The 26,977-nt window shown below is 42.0% G+C and overlaps 3 protein-coding genes across 6 annotated transcripts in view; 1 reads left to right on the top strand and 2 right to left on the bottom strand.

The window, feature by feature from the left end:
* The window catches only part of deptor (DEP domain containing MTOR-interacting protein), a 36,460-nt gene extending 24,919 nt beyond the window's left edge, over positions 1–11,541 (bottom strand). The window contains exons 1-4 of one of the 2 annotated variants that reach the window (XM_080897514.1): positions 11,109–11,541; positions 10,848–10,940; positions 6,393–6,571; positions 3,515–3,638 (exon numbers count right to left, since the gene is read on the bottom strand). In XM_080897514.1, the coding sequence (XP_080753640.1) occupies positions 3,515–3,638; positions 6,393–6,571; positions 10,848–10,940; positions 11,109–11,122 (410 nt within the window). In that variant the 5' untranslated portion in view covers positions 11,123–11,541. The remainder of the gene's footprint in view (positions 1–3,514; positions 3,639–6,392; positions 6,572–10,847; positions 10,941–11,108) is intronic. The other variant, XM_080897515.1, reaches the window with a different exon arrangement.
* Positions 11,542–15,491: 3,950 nt separating this feature from the next.
* Positions 15,492–18,599, top strand: LOC308406477 (uncharacterized protein). Of its 3 annotated transcripts, XM_080897518.1 has the most exons (7): positions 15,492–15,891; positions 16,015–16,115; positions 16,540–16,621; positions 16,726–16,851; positions 17,356–17,454; positions 17,996–18,179; positions 18,444–18,583. In XM_080897518.1, the coding sequence occupies exons 1-6, from the start codon at positions 15,682–15,684 to the stop codon at positions 18,011–18,013; spliced, it is 636 nt and encodes a 211-aa protein (XP_080753644.1). In that variant the 5' UTR covers positions 15,492–15,681; the 3' UTR covers positions 18,014–18,179; positions 18,444–18,583. The 3 variants fall into 3 exon arrangements, 1 of the variants encoding a protein (XP_080753644.1); XR_013973545.1 differs by lacking the exon at positions 16,726–16,851 and having other exon boundaries at positions 15,492–16,115; positions 16,540–16,660; positions 18,444–18,599; XR_013973546.1 differs by lacking the exons at positions 16,015–16,115; positions 16,726–16,851 and having other exon boundaries at positions 16,540–16,660; positions 18,444–18,598.
* A 37-nt stretch (positions 18,600–18,636) lies between these two features.
* Positions 18,637–21,536, bottom strand: LOC308406476 (uncharacterized protein). Its single transcript, XM_080897517.1, has 3 exons — positions 21,191–21,536; positions 20,800–21,081; positions 18,637–20,307 (listed from the first exon to the last, which is right to left on the bottom strand). Exons 1-3 carry the CDS (start codon positions 21,405–21,407, stop codon positions 19,277–19,279), a joined length of 1,530 nt encoding a protein of 509 aa, XP_080753643.1. The 5' UTR covers positions 21,408–21,536; the 3' UTR covers positions 18,637–19,276.
* Positions 21,537–26,977: the final 5,441 nt, after the last annotated feature.

The following is a 26,977-nucleotide window of genomic DNA, read 5'->3' as shown; positions in this document are numbered from 1 at the left end:
AAAAAAAGATTTATGCTAGAATGTCTTCCATCTTATTTTACTGTGCTAGCCTGGCAAACTATAACTGAAATTAATGAACAGATAATTCTTGTACTAAAAATGCCTTATGCATCCTCTGGCAACCACGAATGTCTATAGAAAATATTGTTCATCTAGAAATAAGGATGTTTCAACCATTTTTATATCCACTTATCAAACTTGTGGGAGCCTAACCCTGAGGCCATAAGGATGAAACATCCTGGGCACTTTAGAGATGAGTCAAGAATTTTTTTAATAAACGAATCAAAGTATTATATGGTACGATGTGCTGTATAGAAGCCTTATAATAAAACCACATTCCTGACAGCTTGATAACTTCTGCTGTGGTCGTTGGTTCTTGTGTATCTTAAGTCTCATTCATTTCAGTTGTGTAGTGTTTACAAGTGAAGTGATTACCAGGAACTAAATCATAGATTGTTATGAAAACAGGAAGCGTAGGGACAACAACCTTCCCTCAGTGGGACATGAGTGCACTTTGCACTCAAGCACAAGAGACACAGAGATTTTTTTTGTCATAAGTGCAGCAGCGAAGCAATTCAACCACTAGGATAAGTGTGTGTGTGTGTGTGTGTGTGTGTGTGTGTGTGTGTGTGTGTGTGTGTGTGTGTGTGTGTGTGTGTGTGTGTGTGTGTGTGTGTGTGTGTGTGTGTCCTGGACTGCACCGCGGTGATTACATAAACACATAGCTTTGAGGGCTGAAACGACAGATGTCTCCCCTTGGAATATTTCTTTCTCTTATGCAATAACTGTGTTTGTGTGTGCTGTCTCAGGAACACATAAGAAATAGGTCTCTGTTAATAACAGTGTGCCACTGTGTTAGGGCTGCCACGATTTGTCGACTAGTCACGATTACGTCGACTATCAAAATCGTCGACGACTAATTTAATAGTCGACGTGTCGTTTGAAGCTTTGTAAGATCGCAAAAGACGCAGGAATAATAGCAGGATTTAAGAGTGTAATAACGGACTGAAACAGAAGATGGCAGCACTGCATGTACAAGGATGCCAGCTGCCGTTAAACCCCGAAGAAGAAGAAGCAGCTGTGTCCCAGAATTCATAGCGCGGCCCAGCTTAGTTTCCAACAATGGCGGTAGCTAGTTAGTTTTAATATTACTCTTATTATTCTTTCTGGGTCACAAAATAAACGTTTAACATATTTTCAGGCGAGAATGTAGCTGTGTAAACCTCAAATATCTGCTCAGTTTATCAGGACACCACATATTTTCAAAAGCGCTCCGACGTTTTCGGAGACGTCTGTTACCCACTAGCTCGATAGCTAGCCGGGGGCTAGGTCACTAGCGCCGTGAGAACACCGGACTCCCGGCAAATTGTTTTCAAACCCACCGCCGTCTTTCGCGACTCAGGTTAAATATATATGAGTCACTTAGATAAATTAAAAATGTTATTGTTTGGCTTTTTTTTAGTATTTTATTTGTTCCTGAGTAAATCGGTTTGGCTGAGATTAAAGTTATAGTTTTTACACAGCTGAATAAACATCAAGCAGACAGCTGATTATCAGAAGTGTGAGATGCTGGAGAATATACTCCGGTGTCCTGTTATATTTTAGACAGCAAGGAGTTTATTAAACTTTACCGAAACAATCTGCAAATTTCATTAAAATTGAATAAACTATCATCTTGTCTTTATTTTTAGTTAGCACCTTAAAAGCTTAAAGCTGTAAGCTAATGATAGTTATATAAGAGCAGATGCTGCTGGTGCAATAAGCTGTAGTTTTATGTCCAGTGGATGATGATCTGATTAGTCGACTAATCGCATAAATAATCGGTGACTAGTCGACTATCAAAATAATCGTTTGTGGCAGCCCTACACTGTGTACAAATTAAAAGCGGCACAGGAAGACTACAGTGCACAAGTCCAAAAAAATAATGCCACATACACACGCGAGAGGCAGAAAGGAAGAGTTTGGTGGTTTTTTTATATTTATAAATTGTTAGTCTCCTATTTACTGGAAAAACAACACGGTTACAGAGCTGATCATGCTATTTGTGGCATCCCCCCTTTAAACCCAAGCGCTCCTCTAAATAAAGCTATGACTCATCTCTATATCCTCTAATTTTCCTAACTTTGCAGGCTTTTATCACAAAAAACAGGCATGCTCAATGCAGTGTCCTCTAATCTAACTGAATCGAATTCAGCAGCAGGACAAATTTTCTAATTAATGGGGGTGGTATGTCAGATGCACTCAATCAGCATGCTGTGCAGAATGACATAGACTAACAAAGAGATACAGAGGACAACCGGAAATGTGTGGATGGAATGTGGCACAGCTTTCCAAGTAGCCATGAAGCTCCAAAAACTGAAACCACATATCAACATAAAGTCACAGTTCACCATTCATGCTATCAAATGCTTTCACAGCTGCGGCCTTTAAAGATGACCTACTAGGTTCATTTCCAAGCCCAGACTAGAGGCTTTGCATGATGTACAGCACAAAATATTCCTAATTTATCTTGTTCTGAGCCTCGGTGCAGTCCCACAGTTTCTGGGAGGAAAAAAAACAAGTAATTTTGCTTCCCATGACCCTCCCTGTAAATCAGCTTTCTTCTGAACAGCTTCTCTTCACAAACAGGTTTGACAAGCAGCTAGTTTGAGCTGCTGTGCCTAAAATGAGCCACAGAGATAATCATCATGTTGATCAGAGAATTCATTTGCGGTATGCTTAACATTATGCACCAGAGGTTTAACATTCTGGGAAATTTTTCATCTACCTAGGAGTCAAATCGGGAAATTGATGCTACTCTTGAGCTTGTTTTATAACTAAAGCTTGACCCAGAAGTCCATTTGCTTAGTGTTAAGGGCCAGATTTACTAACGTATGCACCAAACACAGTATTGTCTGTATTTACAAAAAGAGCACAGTGAAAAATTACATGTAATCGTTGGGAATGGTTTCTCAATGCCAAAATATAGGGAGGGCAATATTTAAATCAAGTATGTAAACTGATTTACTAACGTTTGTGGCATGCAATTTGCTGCTGATAGTGACAATATGTATTAATGGAAAAAAAATCATCTTTTGTTTTTAAATATGAATTTAACTGCATCTGTGTTTAGCAAACAGTGCAACTTTGGTGACTTACCAGTAAAACCAACCACACCCATGAGCACTGTTTAGGGATGGCACACATTAAATGCTATTTTGTCCTGTTTAGTAAATCTGACTCTAACACTGGGAAAGGGTAAATGGCAAAATTTGCTCAATCAAGAATCTAGAAAATCATCCCTGAAGTTCACTGATCAGCTCACTCAGGTTCTGCTGGCTACAGAAAAACTTCACAACTGGGAAGCTAATTACTGAGAGCATATCTTCTCACCTTTACACAGAGACTTCCTGGTCTTTATGCAGATATAAGAACCTTCTTCTAATCTAGCACTTGGTGTGAAAGCAAATGCAACACAGTATCCTTAATGCTACATTTTAAAAAAGGTAAAACAGAAAAGTTTATTTGTTCATACTTTTCATAGATCCTCTGGCCCCTCATAAACACCTTGGCTTCATTATCCAGCGGGAATGTGCCGTCATCTTTCCGGAAGCGGTAAAACAGCTTCATGTCTTTGAAGTCCCGGTGCTCGTCACACACTGAACGCAAAAAGAGGCAAAGAAAGTTAGATTAAAGGGCTAATCTGCAAAAACACTGCCACATTTTTGTTTACTCTCCCAACCAGCCAAGATGTGGTTTACATATTTGTCTGTCCAAACTCAGTTACTAGCTTAAACTTCATTTTTGGCAGACAGAAATGAGTATGTCAGAGGGATATCTCAGGCTGAGCAGTTTGGAGACAAACGGCCAAGATTCAGATAGCCTGGAAATGTACAAAGGAGGGATCGTGGATGGAGGAGTAGTAATAAAAATGAATGCTCTGCCTTCCAGTAATACTGTCTATGTCATGGCGGTGGGTCTGTGACCCAGCATTTTGAGCTTATTTTGTATGTCTGATTTCTTATGATGTATTAGAGTAATGGTAAGTTCTGGTGTTATTATTAGTATGCCTTAATTAGGTTTCGTTTAGCTAAAGTTTTTTCCATGCTCTGTTTCCTGTGTAAGTCTCTCCTCCTCTATGTATGATTTTAGTTATGTCTGTGCCTCGTTCCTCTTATCTGTTCCCATGTTCCTCTCCTTGCGTATAATAGTTAGTTTTGCTTCCCCTGTGGCGTCATGTTCATGTGTCAGCTATGTTCTCCATGTGTTTCCGCTTCCCTCATTACCCTTCTGTGTATTTAAGTCCTTTATCATCCTTTGTTCAGTGTCAGTTTGCCTGTTGAGTTCTTGTCATGTTTTCAGGTTTTTTCATGTTCATGTTTTTATCATGTTCAAGGTTTTGTTGTCTGTCACCTGAACCTTTGCCTAAGTGTGCATCTACCTTTTGTTTAGTACCTTTTCCCAGCCACAAACAAATGGCTCGCTTTTTGTTTAATTATAGTTTCATTCCAAGTGTCTGCATTTGGGTCCTCTTCCTCCCTCCACACAGGCTGCCATTACAAACGGTGACATGTAAAATGCATACATGTAGCACGTATACATGTAGCATGTATAATGTCAAATGAATTGGTCCTAGCACAAAACCCTGTGGAACTCCATTGTTATTATTAACCTCCATTATTAACCTTAGTGTGTGAAGCTCCATTTACATTAACAAATTGGAGTCTATTACATATTGCTGTATAGTATCTATTCTATTTTATCTTACCCTATCCTATTGTGTTTTTCTTAACTTTTACTGCTCTTAAACTTGTACTTACTGCCGTGACCAAAAGATTTCCCACATGTGGCACTAATAACGCTTATCTTATCTTATCTTATGATTCAAACTGCAGCACAATACCTTGTAATACTTGTGGCATGCTCTAGTCACTGTAATAAATTATTGTGGTCATAAGTGTAGTACACTGCAATGAGGTTAAGCAGGACAACCACAGAGGTCATACAACTACTCTTTAAAGAACTTCTGAGACAAAATAAAGGTTGGTGATTGGCCTATAATTAGCTAAGACAGCTGGGTCAAGTTACTCAAGACTCTAAATAAATGTTGGTAGTATTTCAAGTAGCTTTACGTAATGATACATGTTGTCGATGAAACAGCTAGTCATGAAGAAAAGAGGACGATCACAGAAGATCCATGTAGGTATTGAAGGAGGTCATGCAGAGAGATGATGTGACAGAAGAGGATGCTAGGAATAGTGTGAAATGGAGGAAGATGATCCACAAAAGGTGAACAGCCGAAAGAAGACCAAAGGTTCTTGCTACCAGTTCAGCAGCCGACCATGTCTGAATGATGTCCGTCATCATTTGGTGACTTATGATCAGCACTTATAACTTTCTAAGTTATACATTATAATATCATAGTGGCTCTTACCTTTTTTAATTTTCAAGTTACGTTTTTCAAACATTTGCGTCCAATTTTTCCATAATAAGTATTAGGTGTATTTTATTTTTAGGCATGTTAACCTTCATTGGACAAGATGGTACAGAGAGTAGGAGAGTTTGAGGGGAAATGGTCTGGGTCAGACTTGAATCCAGGCCCCTGTGACATGGATTTTAGCCTCGAGTATATCACAGCTAGCTATAGCACCACCCAGCCCATAAATTCCTGAGTTATGGCCAATGAGGTCACAGTGACTTGGCCCTTTGACTTCTGAATTCTAATCAGCTCATCATTGAGTCCAAGATAATGTACTTGGCAAATGTAATGGAATTCCTTCCCTTTCTGTGATACTGCAGTAACACGGTGACACTAAGGAACCCGATCATCAAAACCAGTTCCGATCATGAAGTCTGTAAATTTCTGCAGAATTTGCAGACATTTAAAAGAAACTGCTTTAACGAGAACCCCCAAACAATGCCTAAATAACAACATGGACAATTGTTGACAAAGAGCCACTACAGGAAGCGGCTGTTAGAGAGTGACTGAGAGAACCCAAAGCCTATAATGCAGGCAAACGCTGTCTTCATGCAAAGAAACACAGATGCACACAGAGAAACAAAAGCTGTCCTGATGTTTTCTTTCAGACTGTATAGAAGCGTTACAGGATCACAGACTGGGTTTTGACATTCGGTCATTAATCTATAGCCTAGTTTCTATACGTTGGCTCTGTCTAAGTAATAACTTAAGAGGAAAAAGGCCTCTGTCAGTGGTCAAATGTGAAGCAGGTATGAGACGCTCCACTGGAGCCAAATTGGCCAGGAGACCCAGAGAATCATCCATTAAGAGGGACGGGCTGTTCCCAGAAAATGTCAGGAAGAAAACAGAGGGTGAGAGAGGGACCCTTGCTGTTATAGAAAATGGAAAATCCACTCTCACACGCATACACTTTCTCACAGAAACAAAGCTCTACCGTGGTGAATGATGCTCTGGTCTAAAAGTTTCTGCACAATCTTGATGGCCGTGTCTCGATCTGAAGCTTCCTTGTGTTCGATCAGCCAATCAATGAGCTCCTTAGCTACAAAGCAGTTCGGGTAAGTCCGGAGGTGGTGCCTCCGGTCCTTGATCACCTTCGCCTCATGGAGCCGCAGCCTGTAAACAAGTAGCAGAGGGGAAGAAAATCTGACTTCAGCACAAGTCCTTAGAAATTACACCAGAAATTGGGTTTTTTGTTGTTGTTGTTGTTTGTTTTGCACCTGAAAGGGTGCATTGATTTTGTAACATATAAAGAGACTGTAATAACAGTGAGGAGAGACCAGAGCAGCATGGTGTATCATTTTACACTCATTTTGCTCATATTGTTCTAAAACAAACAGCTAAGCACTGTTGCTGACTACATGTCCTGATTTGGTTATCGATGTGAGGGTATCACAATTGAAATTTAAAGTGGAATGAAAACACAGCAAATGCATATTTTTGGTTTGAGATGAAACACAGTATTCAAACACTATCTGCAGGGATTTATAAGGTTGACTGCATGATCACATGATGAACCTCTCAAGCCAAACTTAATTTCCATCATGGGCCAGATACCGCCCACTTTGATCTTGAGATCAAACCAGTGAAACTCCTCCTTATGCCAGTGTAAAAACATTTAAATAAACATTTAAACCCTGAGATCTCTTGATATAAGAAATCAAAGTGTTAGTTCAACAGTACATCTCGGTTTTCTGCATGATAAGCTTTGGTAACCCATTCCCACACTGTCCTGCATACATAAAATCTAAAGTTTCAAGTTTCTTGTTTTTAAAATGTGAGCGCACTATAAAAAAAAGCAAATGTGGACATTTCTATAGTAAATAGTGAAAAATAAGAACTTCTCTGTCATTTAATTGTTTGTTTAATAACTTTTCTGTAGCTGGGAAGACTTATTAGTAAAACCTATGAAAATACAGTTAAAAAGTTAAAAATCAATGCACTTGTTCACATTTTTGAAAGCTATTGAGTGGGCTGGATTGAAGTCTTTGCTGGGCTCATTCTGGGCCCCGGGCTTTATGTTTGGCACCCCTGGTGTAGATCCTTCATGTGCTGGCTTCACAGTGACCTCTAGCTGAACCTAGGTATTGTGAAACAGTCCACCAGTCTTAGCCAAGCTTCCTCCAGCTAGCTAGTTCCACTTCATGCTGAGTCTGTATGCAGCTGGCTAGCATCACGCCGGATTAGCTATGACAGCATTAGTCCAAGCCGACCCAACTCTACTGCCAAGACTCACGATGGGCAAACAAGCTCCTCTGAAAAACTTGGAGACTTTGCATCCATGCAATCCTGACATCATCCTCTCTGTGTATTTAGCTCCGGTCTAATCCTCACATAAATTCAACTCGAGAGGAAGCAGAAAGCAAAGTCGTTTCATTTCTTTAACTTGTGCTGAATCACACAGTAACAGGGAGAAGCTTTTCTCAAAGAGTCTTTGCCTACTGGCATGCTGAGTCCCAGGCTGGAAGCATTCATGAACACTTAATAACCATCAGACTCCGCCACAGTGCAACACATTATCTATTCACAGCTATGAACTGGTCACAAGACTTACTACAACAGCTGCATGTGCCTGTTCTTCCATATAGCTGCTTCTCTGTCTGTTTTTAAGCCATCTGCCTGAAACAGATCTGTTCTGTGATACAAGGAGTCAACACGATAGAGCACAAACAAGTGATAACATATTTTAAAACAGTCTGCTGTTATCAGTAACGGAAACTGTGTCATTCATGTTCCATGAGCTTGACTCATGATAAAGTGAGCTAACAAAGGTGTGGCACTGCTTGCTCTCATCAGCAAAGTGTAATCTTATACTTATGAATGCTGCGGTTCTCAGACTGAAAGGGAATGTGACGTTTTTAAATCTCTCATTGCGTTTGGTATGAGCAAACACTCCAGGACAAAGCTAAAAAAACAAAGGAATTGCAGCCAAACACAAAAGGAGAAAGTCAGACATTAAACTGTCCCGTGTGTAAGAGTGTTTCCAGGATTTATTTTTTTTTAAATAGGATGCAGCGAAGGGAAACCGAGAAGGACCATGGGTCATGTTTAATCAGAAAACTCTCATTAATAATATGAAACAAAACAAATTACAAATATTCACAAGCTACAGTGCTGTCCAAAGGTTTTGGCATCCCTTATCTCCTTATATTTTGCTTCCAAGGAGCCAGACCTAATTGTATTTTTTTAATTGGTCTTGAGCAATAGTTCTCCAGGCTTTCTGAAGGTCTTTCAAAATTTTTCTTTTGACATTGGTTGCTTTGTTACCCTCATTTTCACTTTAGTCCTTGTATCGGAGGAATTTTTTTTTGTCTGTGAAGCTACTTAACACTGACCTTTGAGTCATTCGAGTATAAAACAAATACTGTACATAAGAGAAAACTTAGCCAAGAATGAATTTTAATTGTATTTTAGGCACTGTGTATTACCAGCCAGTTTTTCTTGCATTTCTTTAGTTAAATATATGAAAAATGCCAAAGATAAAATTGTGCTTGTGCACCAACAAGGTGTTATTAGCTGAAGACTTTGCAGCATGGTGTGGAAAACTGGGCAAGTGGTGATCCTAAAAAACCACCCCAAACTATCCAGAACAGATGAAAAGTCTCTTAAAGTCATGTCCTTAAGAAATAAGAAAATAGAGAACATATAGAGAAATCAGGGGTGGCCCGAGACCTTTGCACAGCACTGATTCGTGATTTTTGGCTGCCCTGTACTATAACTATACGGTGGCCACAAGATTTAACAGTGAGGTAATGAAACCGGGTTGAAACAGTGACTATGTTTTCATTTCGCTGAGTGTTAGAAATAAAGGACAGTGCCTGACACAATTTTTCCGACTTTCTATAGCCACACTAGCCACTGAAGGAGACTGCACTTACCCACTGCACCGCATTAATCTAAATGTTAACGTCAGCATTCCTAAATGCTCACAAAGGCAATTTAACATGCTGATTGCAAGCATAAATAATGTTTACTATATTCACTGAAGGTCATTTTTTATATGCATACATACATACAAAAAAGCAGCCAAGAACAGTTTTGGTTTCTATTCATGCACTATCCATAGTATGGGAAACGCTGACCTGGCGATGGCAACAGATAAAATTAAATTTATTCCTCAGTGTTTGTCCATCCAAAAAGCAGCCATCAAGCTTGATGTGGCACCAAAATCTATATATGTACCAAATTCATTTTATTTTATTATATTCAATTTTTTTTGCAATCCATCAAACAGTTGAACTGTTCAAGCGTGAAGCAAGGCAGTGACAAAAAGACATCTTTGAAACTGTCAGGAATTAAGATTTAGGCCAGAGAGCAAGTCTTACAAGCCACAACCTTGAGTCCTTTCCCCAGAACAGCGGCATCTCAGGAGACCCTGGAACAGCCTCCACAACCAACCTTTCGTTCACTGACACTGACCACAATGCCAGCTGGCAATCTCAGTGTGCAGCAGTGCCAAGGACACTGACACACACACACATGGTGAGCATATAATGATAAACAGGGAAAACTGTTGCAAGCAAACTGTTAATCTCTTTAGGAAGACTGAAGTGATACTGCTTGTGGTTTTTTGGAAAGCAACATACTTCAAAACACAACCACAAAAACATACTTTAGCCACATATTTCCATATAGTTCAGTTGGGGGCTGAAATTCCAGGCATTGATGCCATGCTTTACCAACTGGGCCTCTATTCATTGCTGGGGGTATGAAGTAGTGAATGAACTGCTGGTTATGTAGTCTTTTTTTCTTTTTTCTTTTTTACAGTACAGTGGGTCAAAGGGTACAGTATGTCAACAACACTGCTAGCAGTGTTGGTACAAATCCCTGATAGGATGAATGGGCAGGGCTTGATAATGACACCGGGTTAGTAAGTTCATCATTCTCTGCGGGGCTCAAAGGGCACTGTATAGAAGGAGCACCAGAAATGAATGCTGCAAAGCAGGATCCTGCAGATTCTGGACATTAAAGTGATATAGTAACGTGAAAATGCGTTACATAGTGGAGATGAGGAGCAACAGCGTGCACGAGGAAGGTTATGCATGTGCGAATGTCTTTGTTTGGTTGTGCATGGTGCAGTGGGGCAAAAAAACAAAACAAAAACAGGCTGCTGTACCCGTTTGCATGGAGAGGGAGCCACGTGATTGCATGGTTATTAACCTGCTGTCAAATATCTCCCAAAACCCGCTTCCCTTATTTACTGTCATGGCCTTTTACATGTACCCAAAACATGCTGACATGAGCATGCATAGTAACTTAAAAACTGCTAGGAATTCCTTGCTATTAAAGCTGTCAAATCACACGAAAGGTACCACAAACTTTGCCAAAAACAAGGTAGGACGCTACACCCTGTGAATTCTACGAGAACTTGGAGCTGAACCGACCGACATACCTGAGCTGTTCCCCGGTGACAAGCACCTCGGCCAGACGCTCCAGCTCGGCAGCCTTCTTCTGCATGGTGTTCCCGATGCCGTCCATCTCTCTACTGAAACAAGAAGCAAAGGGCAGGGGGGGTTGTGTTTCTATGCATCCAAATGTGCATCACTGCTTTTTAGGTGACAAACGCATAAAGAATCACCGGATTGGACAAAGGCGTGGAGAAGATCCGTGCGCTGATGACAAACAATGCACTGACACCTCGGTTTCTGCTTACCCTTCAAGCACCATGGAGAGCGGTGAGGGTAGGCTCGCAGGTATTCCTTGGATGAAAGCGAAGAAAGGAATTATTCCATCCCGGGAAACACGAGCAACAATGCCGGGAGTGAGACGCAAAAACAATCCAGGCAGCGCCTCAGTGCGCCTGCAGCTTCATCAGCAGTTCTCCACTTTCAGTTCCCTGGATTGGAAAAAAAAACCCAAACAAGAAAATCTACTCTTACAGATCAGTGCATGCATGCATGCCCCCTCCTCCTCGTAGTCTCCTTGAACCCCTGCGTTTAATCTTTGAATTCAGCGCTAGTGACAGCAGCTCTCTCTCTCTCTCTCTCTCTCTCTCTCTCTCTTTCTCTCCCTCCGTGCGGTGCTCGGTTTGTTTGTCCCCGCGTGCGACCAACCACACGAGCTGACTGCACGTTTTCTGCACGGAGCAGCCGGAGCCCATCCACAAAGCCCCCGCATTGGGAGGACTCTGCTGACGTCACTGGGGGAGTTCACCGAAGGGGCGGGATTGCAGAGATGTATGTGTGTGTGAGCGTGTGCAGGTGTGCGTGCGCTCGCTTCTGGAAAGAATGAGGTAGGATAGGTGGGACATGAGGGGGTAATTTTAGCTACAAATTCGGGTTGTACACCTTTCTTCTTTGCACGTGTTCGTGTATTTTCTAGAGGAAAAAAAGGCATTCTGTCATTTACAACTGTAAAAGCAACTGTAACACCTGTGATTTACACAAACTAAATTAGTAACAATTTGGAGCTTAATAATAAGATTTGTTTGTATTTATTCCACAAAATGGGACGTCTCCACCTCCTTTACCTGTTAAATGTATATGCTATAGTGTACAAAAGAGGGGGGAAAGACACAGAAGGAGATTATGTAACATCCTATAAAGCAATTCAGTGCAGACAAAGAATGCCAACTGCAATTTCTATTCAAATAAAGTGTGTCAGTGTAGCCTACTTGTAGCTAAAAAGGCCTCAGGACAAACTCTCACAGGCAACAGGAATCCAATCATAAGCTACCAAAACATCCTCCTATGACATGTGAGCAGGGTGTAGCTCAACCTACGCAGCAGCAGCACACAAATTCCTGTGGACATGCACACTGCCTTACATGTGTTGCTCAATGTATAAAATAACAACATATGTCGAAACTTGTCGAGGAACTGGAAGATTAGTTCCAACTCAAAAACAAAGTATTCTGTGTTACTGTACATTTATGTACAGCCACTCCTTCATTTCTCTATATTTTGTTTGGAAAATTGGAAACAGGTCCACTGATTTTCTGGATAGAGTATATAAACAAAAAACAAACAAACAAACCAAAAAACAGATTTAGTACCTGTCTAAGAAGTTACGCCGATATTTTCTTTGGATGTTGGCTGCGTCCTGTTCTGTGTCACAAGCATCCCACACCGCTTCAGTGTGGAGGCCAATCTATAACTGATAGTCTTCCTCTGTGCATCTTTCTCTTTTACTGCATTGGCTCTGTGTTTGGGGTCATTGTCATGCTGAAAAATGAAGCTGTAACTAATTGGACATTTTAAAAGATGTTGTTGTGTGGTGGACCAAAATCTGATGGCCCTGCTTTCATAATTCCATCAATTCTGACAAGATCTCCACCACCACAAATGTAGCCCCAAAGCATGACAGAAGCCTCCACTGTGTTATACAGATGGCTGTAAACACTCACTGCTGTACAGCTCTCCTGGCTCCTCAGTAAACACCAATAATACAAACCAAAAATGTAAAATTTGGATTAATCACTCTGTCAGACCTGTTGCCACTGATTTTCAGTCCAGTCCTTGTGCAATTTGGCATACCTCGGCTATTTCTCCCTGTTCCTTCAGTCCAGCCTTCTGGGATTTCCTTACCTGGATGATTGAGCATGCACCAAGACAAAAGAGAAACGTGGCGAAATTGAACAATAGACAAGAACTTCTGGGTTATGGTGTAATATGGCATAACCCACAATGAACGGATCACTTCTATGGTCTATAATAAACTGAAATTACATTAAATATGCAGTGTACTAGAGTCAGGGTAGAGCATCTTTCTTCCTGCCCTCCACTCAGTCAGAGTCTTGGTGGCTGTGGCCTGGCAGCACCAACTGCTGCCAACACTGTTTACATGTGATGGTATTATTCTTCCTTGCGTACCACTTCATTTTTGCCACTGTTCTTCTCCCCCTGCCCTTTTCTCTTATGATAATGCTGGGCGGTGTAAAGCACATCCATGAACCCATCACAGGTTGGTGAGGTACAAGAGAATGGGAGGAGGCAGGAAAGGGCAGGCAGCTGGGTAGGTTTCTTTCAGAGGTAACAAGGAAATGGAACCACTTGGGAGCTTAATCTGTTTCAGTTGGGCCATCCCTGCAGAACAAAGGCAGAACAACCACACAACTGAAATACTTTTGTAATAGCCTCCTTCTCTCTTGATAAGGTAAATAATCTATCAAGTTCTCGACTGCTTTCATTTAATTGTTTAAGATAAGAGATAAGATAAGATAAGATAGAACTTTATTAATCCCTCGGGTGGGTTCCTCTGGGAAATTCGATTTCCAAAAAAGCACAGCACCGACAGAAGTTACAGAGTTACAGAATATTATATATATATATATACACACACACACACACACACACACACACATACACACACATATATAAATACAGAGACAAATATAAATAAAATATACAAAGGGGATAAATAGAATAAATAGGAATAAAAATAAAAATACAAGTGAATTGCACATTTCAAGTATTGAGTCTATTGCACTGTTGACTATTTACAAAAAGTATTGCACAAGGTATTGCACAGTGAGGTGAAGAGGCACTACAGCTTAGTTGTTCCCCCCTCCTTTGTCCTCCTGTTTCCCCTCCCTCTCCCCTCCAGAGAGGAGTTAAACAGTTTGATGGCGTGTGGGACAAATTACTTAACTATTTCTGTGTGGGTGTATGCGGCAGGTCGGGGTTCTTATCACCAACAAAAGCTGTAAACTTAAAATACAGGGTTAAGTAAAAAATGTAGGCCCCCATATTCTTCTTCATATTTTCCAAAGCCATCCAGTGGGCCGATTGAGACCCCCAGGCCTTATGTTTGTCACCACTAATAATAATTTTGCACCCAATGCTTTATATGAGCTAGTAGCCCCCCACTCAGCCAGAGTCATGGCAGCTGTGGCTTGGCAGTACCAAATGCCAAATTACTGCTGGTGTGTGGTAGAGTCCCCCTCTGCTGACACTGTTTACACATGATTTTATTAGTCTTCCTTACATAACTGTCACTATATTTCTCCTTCTGTCTTTTCCTCTTATAATAGTGCTGGGTGGTGTAAGGCACATCCACCAGCCAAGCAGCTGCAGGTGGGTGAGGAACCATAGGAACCCTTCATACTCAAGGCAGGGATTTTTTTTCGTAGGGTCTTCCAGATTTCTGGCATCCTTGCAGAGTGGATCAGAGGGACAACAAAAGTGTTGCAGCTCCTCTCTCCATCCTATGCCTCAGTCAACTGCTTGAGCATGACTTCCTCACCGTCCTCATCTCTGCTTTGGTGATGTAGCTTGTCACATCTGCTTCTGTAGGGCACATGTGACTTGTTTCCTTGCTTCTGTGGGCTTAGCTGCCCTGAGTCATTGCAGGTCGCTGTCATCCCACAAAAAGATGTAGCTGGTGACTTGGGCCATGAAACCAGAGTAGAGAGCGTGGGAATCAGTTGGGCATCCAGTAGCAAATCTCCTAGTAACATTTGTTACCCAAGCAGCTGTATACCGGGGCTCACCTGCCAGCTTCCTCACAATCTTCTTGGCGAAGTCCATTTTGATAGCCTGTCCAAACAGGGATGTGATGGAGGCCTTCACTTTATCCAGCCTGCTGAGGACATCTTGGGCATATACCTGCATCAGTCAATGATATTTAGGTCCTGCAGGCAGTGAGAAACTGAATTTGCTTCTCAAGCCAGCTTTTAGCATGCTCTTCCTCCAGTTGCTTTTTTTTGGCTGCTTCTGTTTCCCAACCTACGCTGATGCATGAAGAACACAACCTGGATGTCACATCCCAGCTTGTACAGTATGTCAGAAGACATGGGAAGTGGAATTGCGATGGCCAACATCTAGCTGGGAAATGATGGTGTGGCTCCAGCTGATCATCTTTTGTTTGCAGCTCCTACAGGCAAGATATTCTGAAGCCAAGTAATAAGAGTTGCCGATATCAACTATGAGCTTGATCTACTAATGTAGTCCAGCAGGTATAAGATCTGACTTGCAACAGTCTGGATGTGGACAGTACAGCCTCACACGCCACAGCGTCCTATCCATCCAAAGGAACAGGGGCTGGCCAAAGTACTGCTCCAGTGCAGGCAGAGCACTTGAAGTCAGTGAATAGTTGGGTTGCGGTCACGTGGTTCTGATGACGTGCGGAGGCAGCGCGATTTTTGAGTGGAGGGCGGAAGTAAACATGGAGGACACTGTGGAGAGTCAGGAGAGCAGCTATTGTGCAACTTTAGACCCCGTTTCTCGGGAGAGATATAAACAGATAGTTAAAAAAAATATATCGGACGTGATCCGTATTCTTTGAAAATGTCCGAATACACCACAGAAGTAAAGGATTTGCCTACTATCGAGGCTGTGGATATCACCAACTACTTGGTCCTCCAGACTTCTTACTACACTAGGCAGCAAATGAAAGCTTTCAAGAGTCTGGAGGCGTACAAGTTTTTTGTCAGCGGGTGGGTCCACAACCTTGGAACAAAACGTCTCCGTGATGGATACAGTTTGGTGTTTGCAAGGGTGAGTGTTTGTTCTTATATTGCTTTATCTTAAACACGCTAACAGTTAGCGGTAGCGGCTTTAACGTCAACAAACATGCCACATCCTTAGGACTTCGTTAGAGTGACAGTTGTTTGTTTCAAGGTAAACCATTCTCAGCGGTCTAACGAGACACCTCTGAAGACTTGGGTAATTGCAAAGGAGGATGGAGAAGTGATTGCAGCTCATTGCAATTGTATGGCAGGGTTAGTAGCCTAATTAAGTAGGATGTTATTGCAATGAGAACACACACACACACACACACACACACACACACACACACACACACATATACGCATAGGGCACTGCTAGCATTTTGCAGGTGTACTTCAGTAGTAGTGGGGAGAGAGTGTTTTCTTTTAGCTAAGAATTCATCAGCTAAGAATTTGTGTGATTGCCTTAGATCCCTCATGACACTCAGATGCATTTTTCAGATAGAGGGTAGAACTATTCAGTCATGTCATCACCTAGATAATGATTTCTCTATAGGCTGTTGAGAAAGAGTTAATGAATAAACATGTTACTTCAAATAAAGTGCCATTGCACATTAGTATTAGTAAGCTATGCATCATCAAAATGTACTGTAAATATTGCATTTCATGTTAAAAAGATTATGTGCTCTATTTCCAGACTATCAGAATCATGCTCGCACGTTGGAGCTGTTCTTTTTGCAGTTGAAGCTGGGGTGAAAATGAGAGCGACATGCACATCAGAGCAGTGCAAGTGGCTGATGCCATCTCATGTTAAAAAGGTAAGCCAAAAAGCAAAATGTAGGATAAAGAATGTTATATTGGGACTTCATGTGACAGTAGGATAAAATATCTTCCCCTATACTGCTACCTTGTCGTGGTGGGGAAGCTTGAGTGCCTCAATGACCCTGTAGGCTATACCGGCGGGGGCTTCAAGCTCCTGGTAGATCTAATCAAGCCGGGCAGGTTGCAGGTGAGGGGTCAGACAAAAGGCAGTACTTTAATAAATGAAGAGTTCTATTCCAAAACGCTATAACAGCATTTAAAAGCCATTTCCTTTTTCATGACTAACATAACCATGACTGCAGAACCGTATACTGTATATCACACCCTTCTCATGCATGCCTCAACACCCTAGCACTTGTTTTCTGCGCACACACACACCTGACTGCAGCACTTTATATATTCACATTTCTCATGCATTCCTCAATACTCACAACTCCTCACACCACATTTTCATCAACATGGAACTGCTTACTTTCCACTCCTTTTATACCCAGCACATGGCACCTCCATCCCCACCCAACATACACACACACACTTCACTGCCAACCAACCACTATACCCAGCCTAAAACACACATACTCACTCCACTGCCATCACTGTTCAATTTCGAATATTTTTGGAAACGAATATATAGCGTTTTGGAAAAGAGCTTTTTAAATTTTAATGATCTTCTTTGGCTTAATTTTTCCAGATTCCTGCTTGCCCAGTAACTCTGATTGACTTCTCTTCAGCAAAGTCAAAAAAACGAAAGCTTGAGTGTTCCATTGATGGCTGCACAAGTACACAAAAGGTTGGGAAATCACTTCCATGCCCAAGAGTGCAGAGAGATTCAGAGACATACTGTAGGTTTTTTGAGAGTTTAAGCAAAAACTGTCCAAGGAGTGCAGCACTGATGTCTAGGGAACCTTACCACAAAGAATTTGTCCCCCAGTCTAGCATGCTTCCTAAAACTGTGCCTGAGTACAGAACACCAGAGACACTGCAGCTCAAGTTCTTAAGACCAACCCCCAGCAACCATCAAAGAGCTTGATCAAGGCCATATGCTATCCAGAGGCATATAGGTTCACCACAGCTGCTACAAGGTATTTAGGGTTTGATGTAGGGTAAGGCAGAGTTAAGATTTGGGGTATGAAACTGTCCATAACTGTAACTAAAAAAGTGTTATGAAGATGGAGGTTAGTTATAGGCTTATACGGCTAGGGTTATACAGGGTAAGAACTAAGTATAGTTTAGGGTAATGGCATATTGTATAATACATCACTTTACTGTTTTACACATCCAATACTAAGTAATAATTTCCTTTTCATGTTTGGCATGTGTACTGTTTATAGTTATGGATGCAAACATGAAGCACAAGCCAGAGGAGCATATGAGAAGCTTATGAGCCAGGAGCATGCAGGCTTCTCATGTATGGACAGCGGTCTCTGGCTGAACCCCAAGTGGCCATACATGGGGTCCTCCCCTGATGGGATAGTCACTTGTGACTGTCATGGAACTGGCATCTGCGAGATTAAGGTATTGACTCTGTTGTAGTCAAGGCCATAGGTGTGACATCTTTCCATAAGAATCAGTGAACTGAGTAAAAATGCAGGAAATACCTTTTCTAATTTCTAATCTATTGTTCAATTAAGATAAGATGAGGCTTTATTGTCTGTGTCAAATAGACATTTGTTTTGGGCAATGAGAGATTATGATAACACAGACCACACCCATCATCTTTGCTTCTTCACTGTTTCATCAGATAAATCTTGATTGTTGTTCTCATCACTGTGATTTTAGTGCCCACACTCTCAGAAAGATGCGGTCAACCTGCGCATGCGTGCTGGGGAGAAGGGCTTCTGCCTCATCAGTGACGGGGATAATGTCACACTGGACCCAACTCATGACTACTATTACCAAATTCAGGCACAGCTTCACATTGCAAATGCAGAATACTGTGACTTTGTTGTGTGGAACCGCAATGACATATTTGTTGAAAGGATTTTGCCTGACCTTGAGTTTTGGGATGATGCGATTCCTAAAGTTGAGTGTTTTTTTAGAAACAGTATACTCCCAGAAATACTGGGACAGCAAGTTACAAACATACATGTGTAATGTGATAAAAGGACGACAACATAATGACATTTTGAATATTGTTATGACCTGATGGTAGTCATTATGAGTTCTGGCTATTGTATTTGCTCTGACGTAGCATTAGAGCACAAATTGTCATTTAATTTTATTGTACATTTAATTGTGTCATTTAAGTGTTGTGTAACACTACACAATGATTAAATGCTATTGAGGCAGCATAATAATACATTGGTGGTTTATTTACAAGATTAGACTTTTAAACAAATAAACAAAATAGATTGCAATCCATCTCACAGTATAATACTGTACAAACTGCCAGCACAATATGACAGTTGGAGAAAAATATTTCATTTGAAAACATTTACAGACTAATCAGGAGTCAGGACTTAGGTACTACTATTACTCTACCCTGTTCTACTTATCACCAGAGCCAAGCAGCAGATACTGGACACTACTCTTCCTCTCCACCCCCTTCTGTGAGCCGTGACAGTGACAAGACATTTAATTTTTTTTAACTGATTGATTACCACCCACCCCCCTTACTCCAGTGGGACAACAGACTCGGAGAGATTTGATAAGGCACAACAAATTACCCCAATCTTGTCGATCAATGCATGTGTCTCACCTGGCTTTGTGGACATGTTCTCTATTGGCATAGCCCTGCTCTGCAGAATTTGATATTTCCTCCTGACTAAATCTATGACTCGCTCAACATGGATACGCAAATTGGCTATTTTCCTTGTCTCTGCCACTTCATAGGCTGACAGCTGTTTTCTCCCTTTAGTGAATGCCGGTGTCTGTAGTGAAGCACAGTAAAACCCCACATTATCGCCAATATTGAACCCACGATCTGCAAGGACAATATCTCCAGGTAACAAGTTCTTTAGGAGGCCACTCTCTATTGTGATCTGCTTATCGCTAACTCTCCCTCCCCAGGCAGAAGATATGTAAGTGACGTAGCCTTGGGGGGCAACACCAATCAAAAATTTTACAGTGTGATGGTGCTTGTAGTTGGACCAAGTTTGAGCTTGTGCAAGAAGATTAGATGGTCTCTCAATAAAGACTTCAAAGCAATCAACAATCACAGCCACTTTACATCCAAATGCCTGTCTGAAACTCAGTGGCATCGTAGCTTGAAGAACATGTCGCTCTGGCCACTCAATTAGGAACTCTAACCTTTTATGAAGTATGTCAATTACTTTATGCCAAACTCTAGAAGCAGTGGACAGAGAAATATTGAACCTGAAAGCTAAATCTTTCAGGGGCAGATTTAGTCTCAGCCTCAGCAAAACTAGTATGAATTGTTCAAATTTGGACAACAAAGACATAGGTCCCGAGGTGATATAGGGCTCGCACAGTTCAAAAATCTGAATTAAAACTAAGAAGTTGGGGAGCCCTGTGTAGAACTTTGTCTTGTCTTCATTTTTTTCAAAAGCCTCCTGGCTGAACTGTGTGTCCAGAGCCTTGCTCCGAAGATCAACCAGCTCTGCTGTGTTCTGTCTCAAAACATCCTCCATCTTCTCGATGTCATCCATCGTCAGCTCTGTCTGGCATCCAGCATCCGCACAGCCTGCAATATAACAGTGGGGGAGCATAATCAGCATAATAGAGGCAACCTCAATTTTTACTCATTTTCACTGTAGGAGTTTTTTAGTGGGCTATTAGAATCTGGTGTAATGTGTTTAATTCACTATGTTAATTTAATGTAATTATTTTTTTTAATCAACAAAAAAACATGTTGCGTCTAAACAAAAAATATATTTATATGTTTCTCACCACAGAAACCTTACATTACGGATATCTTTACTTATCTGTGAAAGGAGACTGTCTGGAATCTGGCAATATAAGAACCATAGCAGTGTACAAAAACCTGTGGTGTGTGCCTGACGGTAATAAGTGCCACTTTTTCTTTTTTTCTGAATAAAATGGTATGGATTTACTCTGTGATTAAAAAATCACAAACATGTAATATGTAACTTGGACCATAATCATTACAGATAATGGCATCTTTTTCTCTTTGACATGATTCTTGTTTGTTTTACATCTCAGCACAATATCTTACCTGGATAAGTGAATGTCTCATTCACACTGAAGTCTTCTGGTTGTGGATTCTCAGCTGGAAGCTGCAGTTCGGGGTTCTCCACTGTCACTAGGCTCAAATCCGGGCTCTCAGCCGTCTGTTGCATATCCAAAATCGCCTCTGCACATCGATGCTGTTCTGCCTTAAGCTTCATTCTTTTCTCTCGTTTGAGAACTGATTCCGATCTGGGTTTTCGTTCGTAGCCGAGATTGACCGTCGGAGCCCAGTCCTCCGACTCTCCGTCATCCAAAGCACTTGGGCAGCCTATAGTCCCAATCAAGTCAATATTAGACTACTAACTTAAAAGCACTAAGTAAACGAGAATTTAACGACAACCTAATGCTAATAAGTTCGTTTGCAAACATAACATTACCTCTGACGAAGTGGTCGCTGCAGACACGGGCATTGGCAGACTCTGCTCCTCCCGACTGTAAACGTAAATTTAAAATCCATTTTTTCCTACGTTTTTCGGTTAGAATTTTCCATTTTTCTCCTCTTCGTTGGGCTATTTTTGGTACCCTAAAATACCGTTTATCAGTTTCTCTGGTCGACCTACTGGAGCATCCGTAAACACAACAGGACATAGGCATTTTGCGTACTGTCTGTCTGTGATTTTGCGCTTATCTTTTTCACTTCCGACCGCCAGTCAAATTTCGCGCTTTACGTCGACGTCACGTCTACGTCAAATGAAACCTAGCTATTGCACATTCTGTCTACCTTTGTGTGGTCCACCTCTGATTGATTAAAGCGCAACCACTTGTACAAGGTTTTGGAAATCCACCTCTGGTCAATATCTGGTAAGGCGTGGATCCAGCCAGCAGGAAGGAAAATTCTCTATTAAACCGATAACAGAGAATAAAAGTACTGTAATAGAGTGAATTGTTGCCCCCCAGTGGTAAAATACAGAAGTGCCTGTTACAGGGCTAGTTCTTGGTTGACCAATATATAACAACAAAAAAGGGTAGTTTTCTGCACCGCTAAGAAACAACAAGTTAGTGTGTGATGTCCTGCTGTTCAATAAAGGCACCTATCCACGTCCTTCTGTCCTGATCCTTTTAAGAGCCTAATCCAGAATATCACAACTGGCGACGAGGATTCTAAAGATTTCCACAGCGTGACAGAGGCTGTAGGAGGGTTGTGTTCGCATGTAAAGAAAAAGACAAATCAAGACGTTTTCTTCACGGCTGCAGCGGAACAGCTTTTGGTGAGCTAACATGGCGATGCATGTGGGTCGTGTTGAAGAGTATAATGAATCGAAGGAAGATTTTGAGTCATATTTGGAGCGGTTGGAGCAATGGATGTTGGCAAATGATGTTTCCGATGAGAAGAAAGTGTGCACGTTTCTCTCTGTGATCGGAGCAGATACATACAGGCTGCTAAAGAATCTTGTGTCTCCGAGGGTACCGAGTACCATGGGATATGCAGCGCTGACTGGGGCGTTAAGTGCGCATTATAAGCCGACTCCAGTGGTGATAGCTGAGCGTTTTCGTTTTCAGAAACGTAACCAGAAAGAAGGGGAGGCAGTTTCTGACTATGTTGTCGCCCTGAGGCAGTTGTCAGCCACATGTGATTTTGGACAATATTTGGATGAGGCCCTGAGGGATCGTTTTGTTAGTGGGCTGCGTTCTGATGCTGTGCAGCGCAAGCTACTATCGGAAAAGGATCTTACATTTCCACGTGCATGTGAGATTGCCGTATCCATGGAACTCGCTTCGAAAAATACGATGGAGTTCTCAGGACGCCAGGACACTCACCACGTAAATGCCTTGACAAATGCTCCAAATTTTTTCAACAAAGGATGGAAAGGACAGAACAGGCAAGAGGGCAATAACAAGCCAAAGAACTGGAAGGGACCTAAAAAAGACACAGGAATGAAGCAACCATGTTATCGTTGTGGTGGAAAGCATTCAGCACGTGAGTGCAAATTTAGGAGCGAAAAGTGTCATGTTTGTGCAAAAATAGGACACATTGCACGTGCTTGCAGGAATAAAAAATTCAGTCAGCAAACTCAGTATTTGGAAACTGAGGATGAATGCTCAAGTAGGAATGATGAAGCTGAACTTTTTGGAGTTTATTCAATGTACTCCATCACCTCCAGTGAGAAGGGATACACAGTGGATGTTGCGCTTGGGAGCAAGAACACCACCATGCTGCTGGATACAGGATCAGCAGTGTCGGTAGTATCAGACAAGTATTATCAGATGCATCTCACTCATTTCCCTATAAAACCAGCCAGTGGGCTAAAGCTCAAGTCCTACTCAGGCCAACACATTGCTGTGCGTGGATATATTATGTTACCAGTACAGTATGGGACTCAAAACATCACCCTACCACTGATCGTTGTTCAGGGAGACAGACCAGCTCTGATTGGACGAAACTGGTTAAAGAAACTACAGCTGAACTGGAAACAGATTTTCACAGTACACAAGGTACTGGTGCAGAAAGAAGCAAAGCCAGGAGTACTAGAAGTGATTCAGCGCCATCAGGCAGTGTTTTCGGATGACCAAGGCTGCATAAAGGGATTTAAAGCTAGAATCCACACTAAACCAAACACCACACCAATTTTCTGTAAAGCTCGCCCAGTTCCTTATGCACTAAAAGAAGCTGTGGAAAAGGAGCTGGACAGATTGGAAAAGGTGAAGGTTATTTCAAAGGTTGAGAAAAGTGAGTGGGCATCCCCTATTGTTACTGTGCCAAAGGCAGACAAAACAATTAGGATATGTGGTGACTACAAAGTCAGTGTCAACCAGTGTGTTGAAGAGGAAAGATATCCACTTCCAAATACTGAAGATTTGTTTGCCACTTTAGCTGGAGGAACATCCTTCAGTAAACTTGACCTTTCTCATGCCTATCAGCAGCTACAGTTAGATGAAGAATCAGAGAAGTATCTGGTCATCAACACACACAAAGGTCTCTATAAGTACAATCGCCTCAGCTATGGTGTTTCCAGTGCTCCGGCTCTTTTCCAGTCTGTGATGGATCAAATCCTTCAGGGGATGGAGCATGTCACCTGCTTTTTGGATGACATCCTCATCACTGCTTCATCTGAAAGGGATCATTTGAAGAGGTTGGAGGAAGTACTCACACGTCTGGAGAAGCATGGTGTCAGAGTGAAGCTTTCCAAGTGCCACTTTCTTCAGAGCAGTGTGGAGTACCTGGGACATCGTATTGACGGGGATGGTCTGCATCCTTTAGAGGAAAAGGTAGCAGCCATAGCAAATGCACCAGAACCAACAAACGTCACTGAACTGAAGTCCTTTCTTGGTCTTCTAAATTACTACAGTCGATTTTTGGAAAATCCATCCACCATTCTTCAGCCTTTGCATAACCTGTTGAGAAAAGATGCTAAATGGATTTGGACCATGGAATGTGCAAAAGCATTCAGGGATGCAAAAAGTCTACTGCTGCAGAACAAAGTGTTGGTGCACTACAGCACAAATCTGCCATTGAAGTTAGCCTGCGATGCATCACCTTATGGATTGGGCGCAGTCATCTCTCATGTCATGGAAAATGGAGAGGAAAGGCCTGTGGCTTTCGCATCAAGAACATTAACTGAAGCTGAGCGAAAGTATGCCCAGATAGAAAAAGAGGCCCTTGCCATAATTTTTGGAGTAAAGAAATTCCATAAATATCTGTATGGAAGGAAATTCACCCTCATAACAGATCATAAGCCACTGCTGGCTATACTAGGGCCAAAGTCAGCTGTCCCAACACTCGCTGCACTAAGAATGCAACGCTGGGCTCTTATTCTAATGGCATACAATTATGACATTGAATATAGAAGATCAGCTGAACATGCTAATGCAGATGCATTGTCACGTCTACCTCGGAATACGCCAGACAACATTGCCGCTGAGGGAAGTATCTTCTATTTCTCACATGTGGAAGAGCTACCAATAGTAGCTAAAGACATTGAGAGAGCAACCATGAAGGATCCAATCCTCAGCAAGGTCTGGAGCTACACCATGAATGGGTGGCCAAGTTATATGCAAGACGAATCACTTAAGCCTTACTTTACACGCAGACACGAGCTGTCAGCAGAACAAGGATGTGTTCTTTGGGGACAACGGGTCATCATTCCACCGGTTTACCAACAGAAAGTGCTGGAAGACCTGCATCATGAACATCCAGGTATCTGTCGTATGAAAGCACTCGCTCGCAGTTACCTGTGGTGGCCAGGCTGTGATGGTGATATACAAGAACTGGTTCAAAGCTGCTCAGTCTGTCAGGCTGTACAGAAGTCACCACCCGTTGCACCACTCCATCCGTGGAAGTGGCCTGAGAGAGTTTGGCAACGGATTCACATTGATTTCGCTGAAAAAGGCAAGCAGTACTTTTTAGTTGTCATTGACAGTCATTCAAAATGGTTGGAAGTGTTCCCTATGCCATCCATTACCTCACACAACACCATTGAGGTTTTGAGAGGGTTATTTGCTTCATATGGACTTCCAGAAGAGCTTGTTTCAGACAATGGACCTCAACTTGTGTCAAAGGAATTCAATCAGTTTCTGGAGTTAAATGGGATCAGACACACAGCTGTTCCTGCCTATCATCCTGCATCAAACGGGGCAGCAGAGAGGTCAGTACAAATCCTGAAACGATCCCTGATGAAAAATGTGCTGGAAGCAGATGGTAAGGCCACATTGCCACTCAGTCATCGTTTGGCAAACTTCCTTATCATGTATCGCAGTACACCGCACACTGTAACGGGTCGTACACCAGCAGAGTTGTTCCTGAAACGTCAGATCCGGACTCGCTTCAGCCTGCTGAAACCTGAACTAAGCAGACACATTGAACAGAAACAGTCTGAGCAGAAGCGACACCATGATTACAAAACCCAACCTGTTCGTGTTTTTTCGGAGGGAGACGCTGTGCGTATCCGAAACTTCAGGGGGGGGGAAACAAAATGGACTCAGGGAACGGTTCTGAAGAAAATGGGAAGTGTTACTTACCTGATACAAGAGGGACAGAGAACACGCACAATACATGTGGATCACCTGTTACCATGGAGACAGACTGTGGAGAAACCCCCAGTTATATTTTCACCGGTTTCAGAGGGACGGCCAGAAGTGATTATGGACAGTGTTGTTCCAGAGATACCACCAAGTCCACCTGGGATTTTAACATCACACTCCTTACCTCCTGAACCACCTAAACAGACAACCGATGAACCACCAGTATCCAACCCAGAAACCACCCAAAGCCCATCTGTGGAACGCAGATACCCAGAGAGACGCAGAGTTCCCCCAAAGAGACTGAATCTTTGAAAATGTAGAGTTATGTTTTAGTTATTTACTGCCAGTTATTTTAGAAGTGAAGAGTTAATAATGGAAGTAATGGCTACATTTGTTCATTGTTCGTAAGGGCCACAGAATATTTCTTTTTGGTGGGGGCAGTGAAATACATTCTTTAAAGGGTTGCTTACTTCAATTACAAATCTAAAAGGGGAGGAATGTAATAGAGTGAATTGTTGCCCCCCAGTGGTAAAATACAGAAGTGCCTGTTACAGGGCTAGTTCTTGGTTGACCAATATATAACAACAAAAAAGGGTAGTTTTCTGCACCGCTAAGAAACAACAAGTTAGTGTGTGATGTCCTGCTGTTCAATAAAGGCACCTATCCACGTCCTTCTGTCCTGATCCTTTTAAGAGCCTAATCCAGAATATCACAAGTACAATAATCTTTTAACTTATATTTTGTGTGTGTGAGAGAGGAACCACATACCTAGCATAATCCAGTACATTTTCAGCCAGTCTGAAGCTTATGGCCCCTGAAGATTCCAAACTGCAGAAGATGGTGTTCATTATCAGGGTCCCCCACCTTGACAGAACAGCCATCCTTGCTGACTCTTTTACCTTCTCAGGTGAGAGAGCTCAGGCCCATGGGCTTTTCTCGGCTTTGACTGTCATGGCCTCTTCTGTGTCAAAGAGACTGGCACAGCCGTCCCCTCTCCTTCTTCTAAATCTAGGATCCATTCTGTTTCAAAAAAGGACAAAAAAACTCGGTCAGTCTCTGATGGGCAATTAATTGTGCTACTCTTACTTTATTTGCTCATGTCCCAATGTGCAAACTAGTATGTTAAACAAACCGTGTAGTATTTAACATTATCAGGGTTGCATATGATAGCTTGCTACATAATAGCTTGTCGCACAATGCTGTAT

This window comes from Rhamphochromis sp. 'chilingali' (assembly GCF_963969265.1).
Source record: "Rhamphochromis sp. 'chilingali' genome assembly, chromosome: 11".
Classification (NCBI taxonomy): domain Eukaryota; kingdom Metazoa; phylum Chordata; class Actinopteri; order Cichliformes; family Cichlidae; genus Rhamphochromis; species Rhamphochromis sp. 'chilingali'.
The sequence above is the reverse complement of the archived record's forward strand: the minus strand, read 5'-3'. Positions and strand labels throughout refer to the sequence as shown.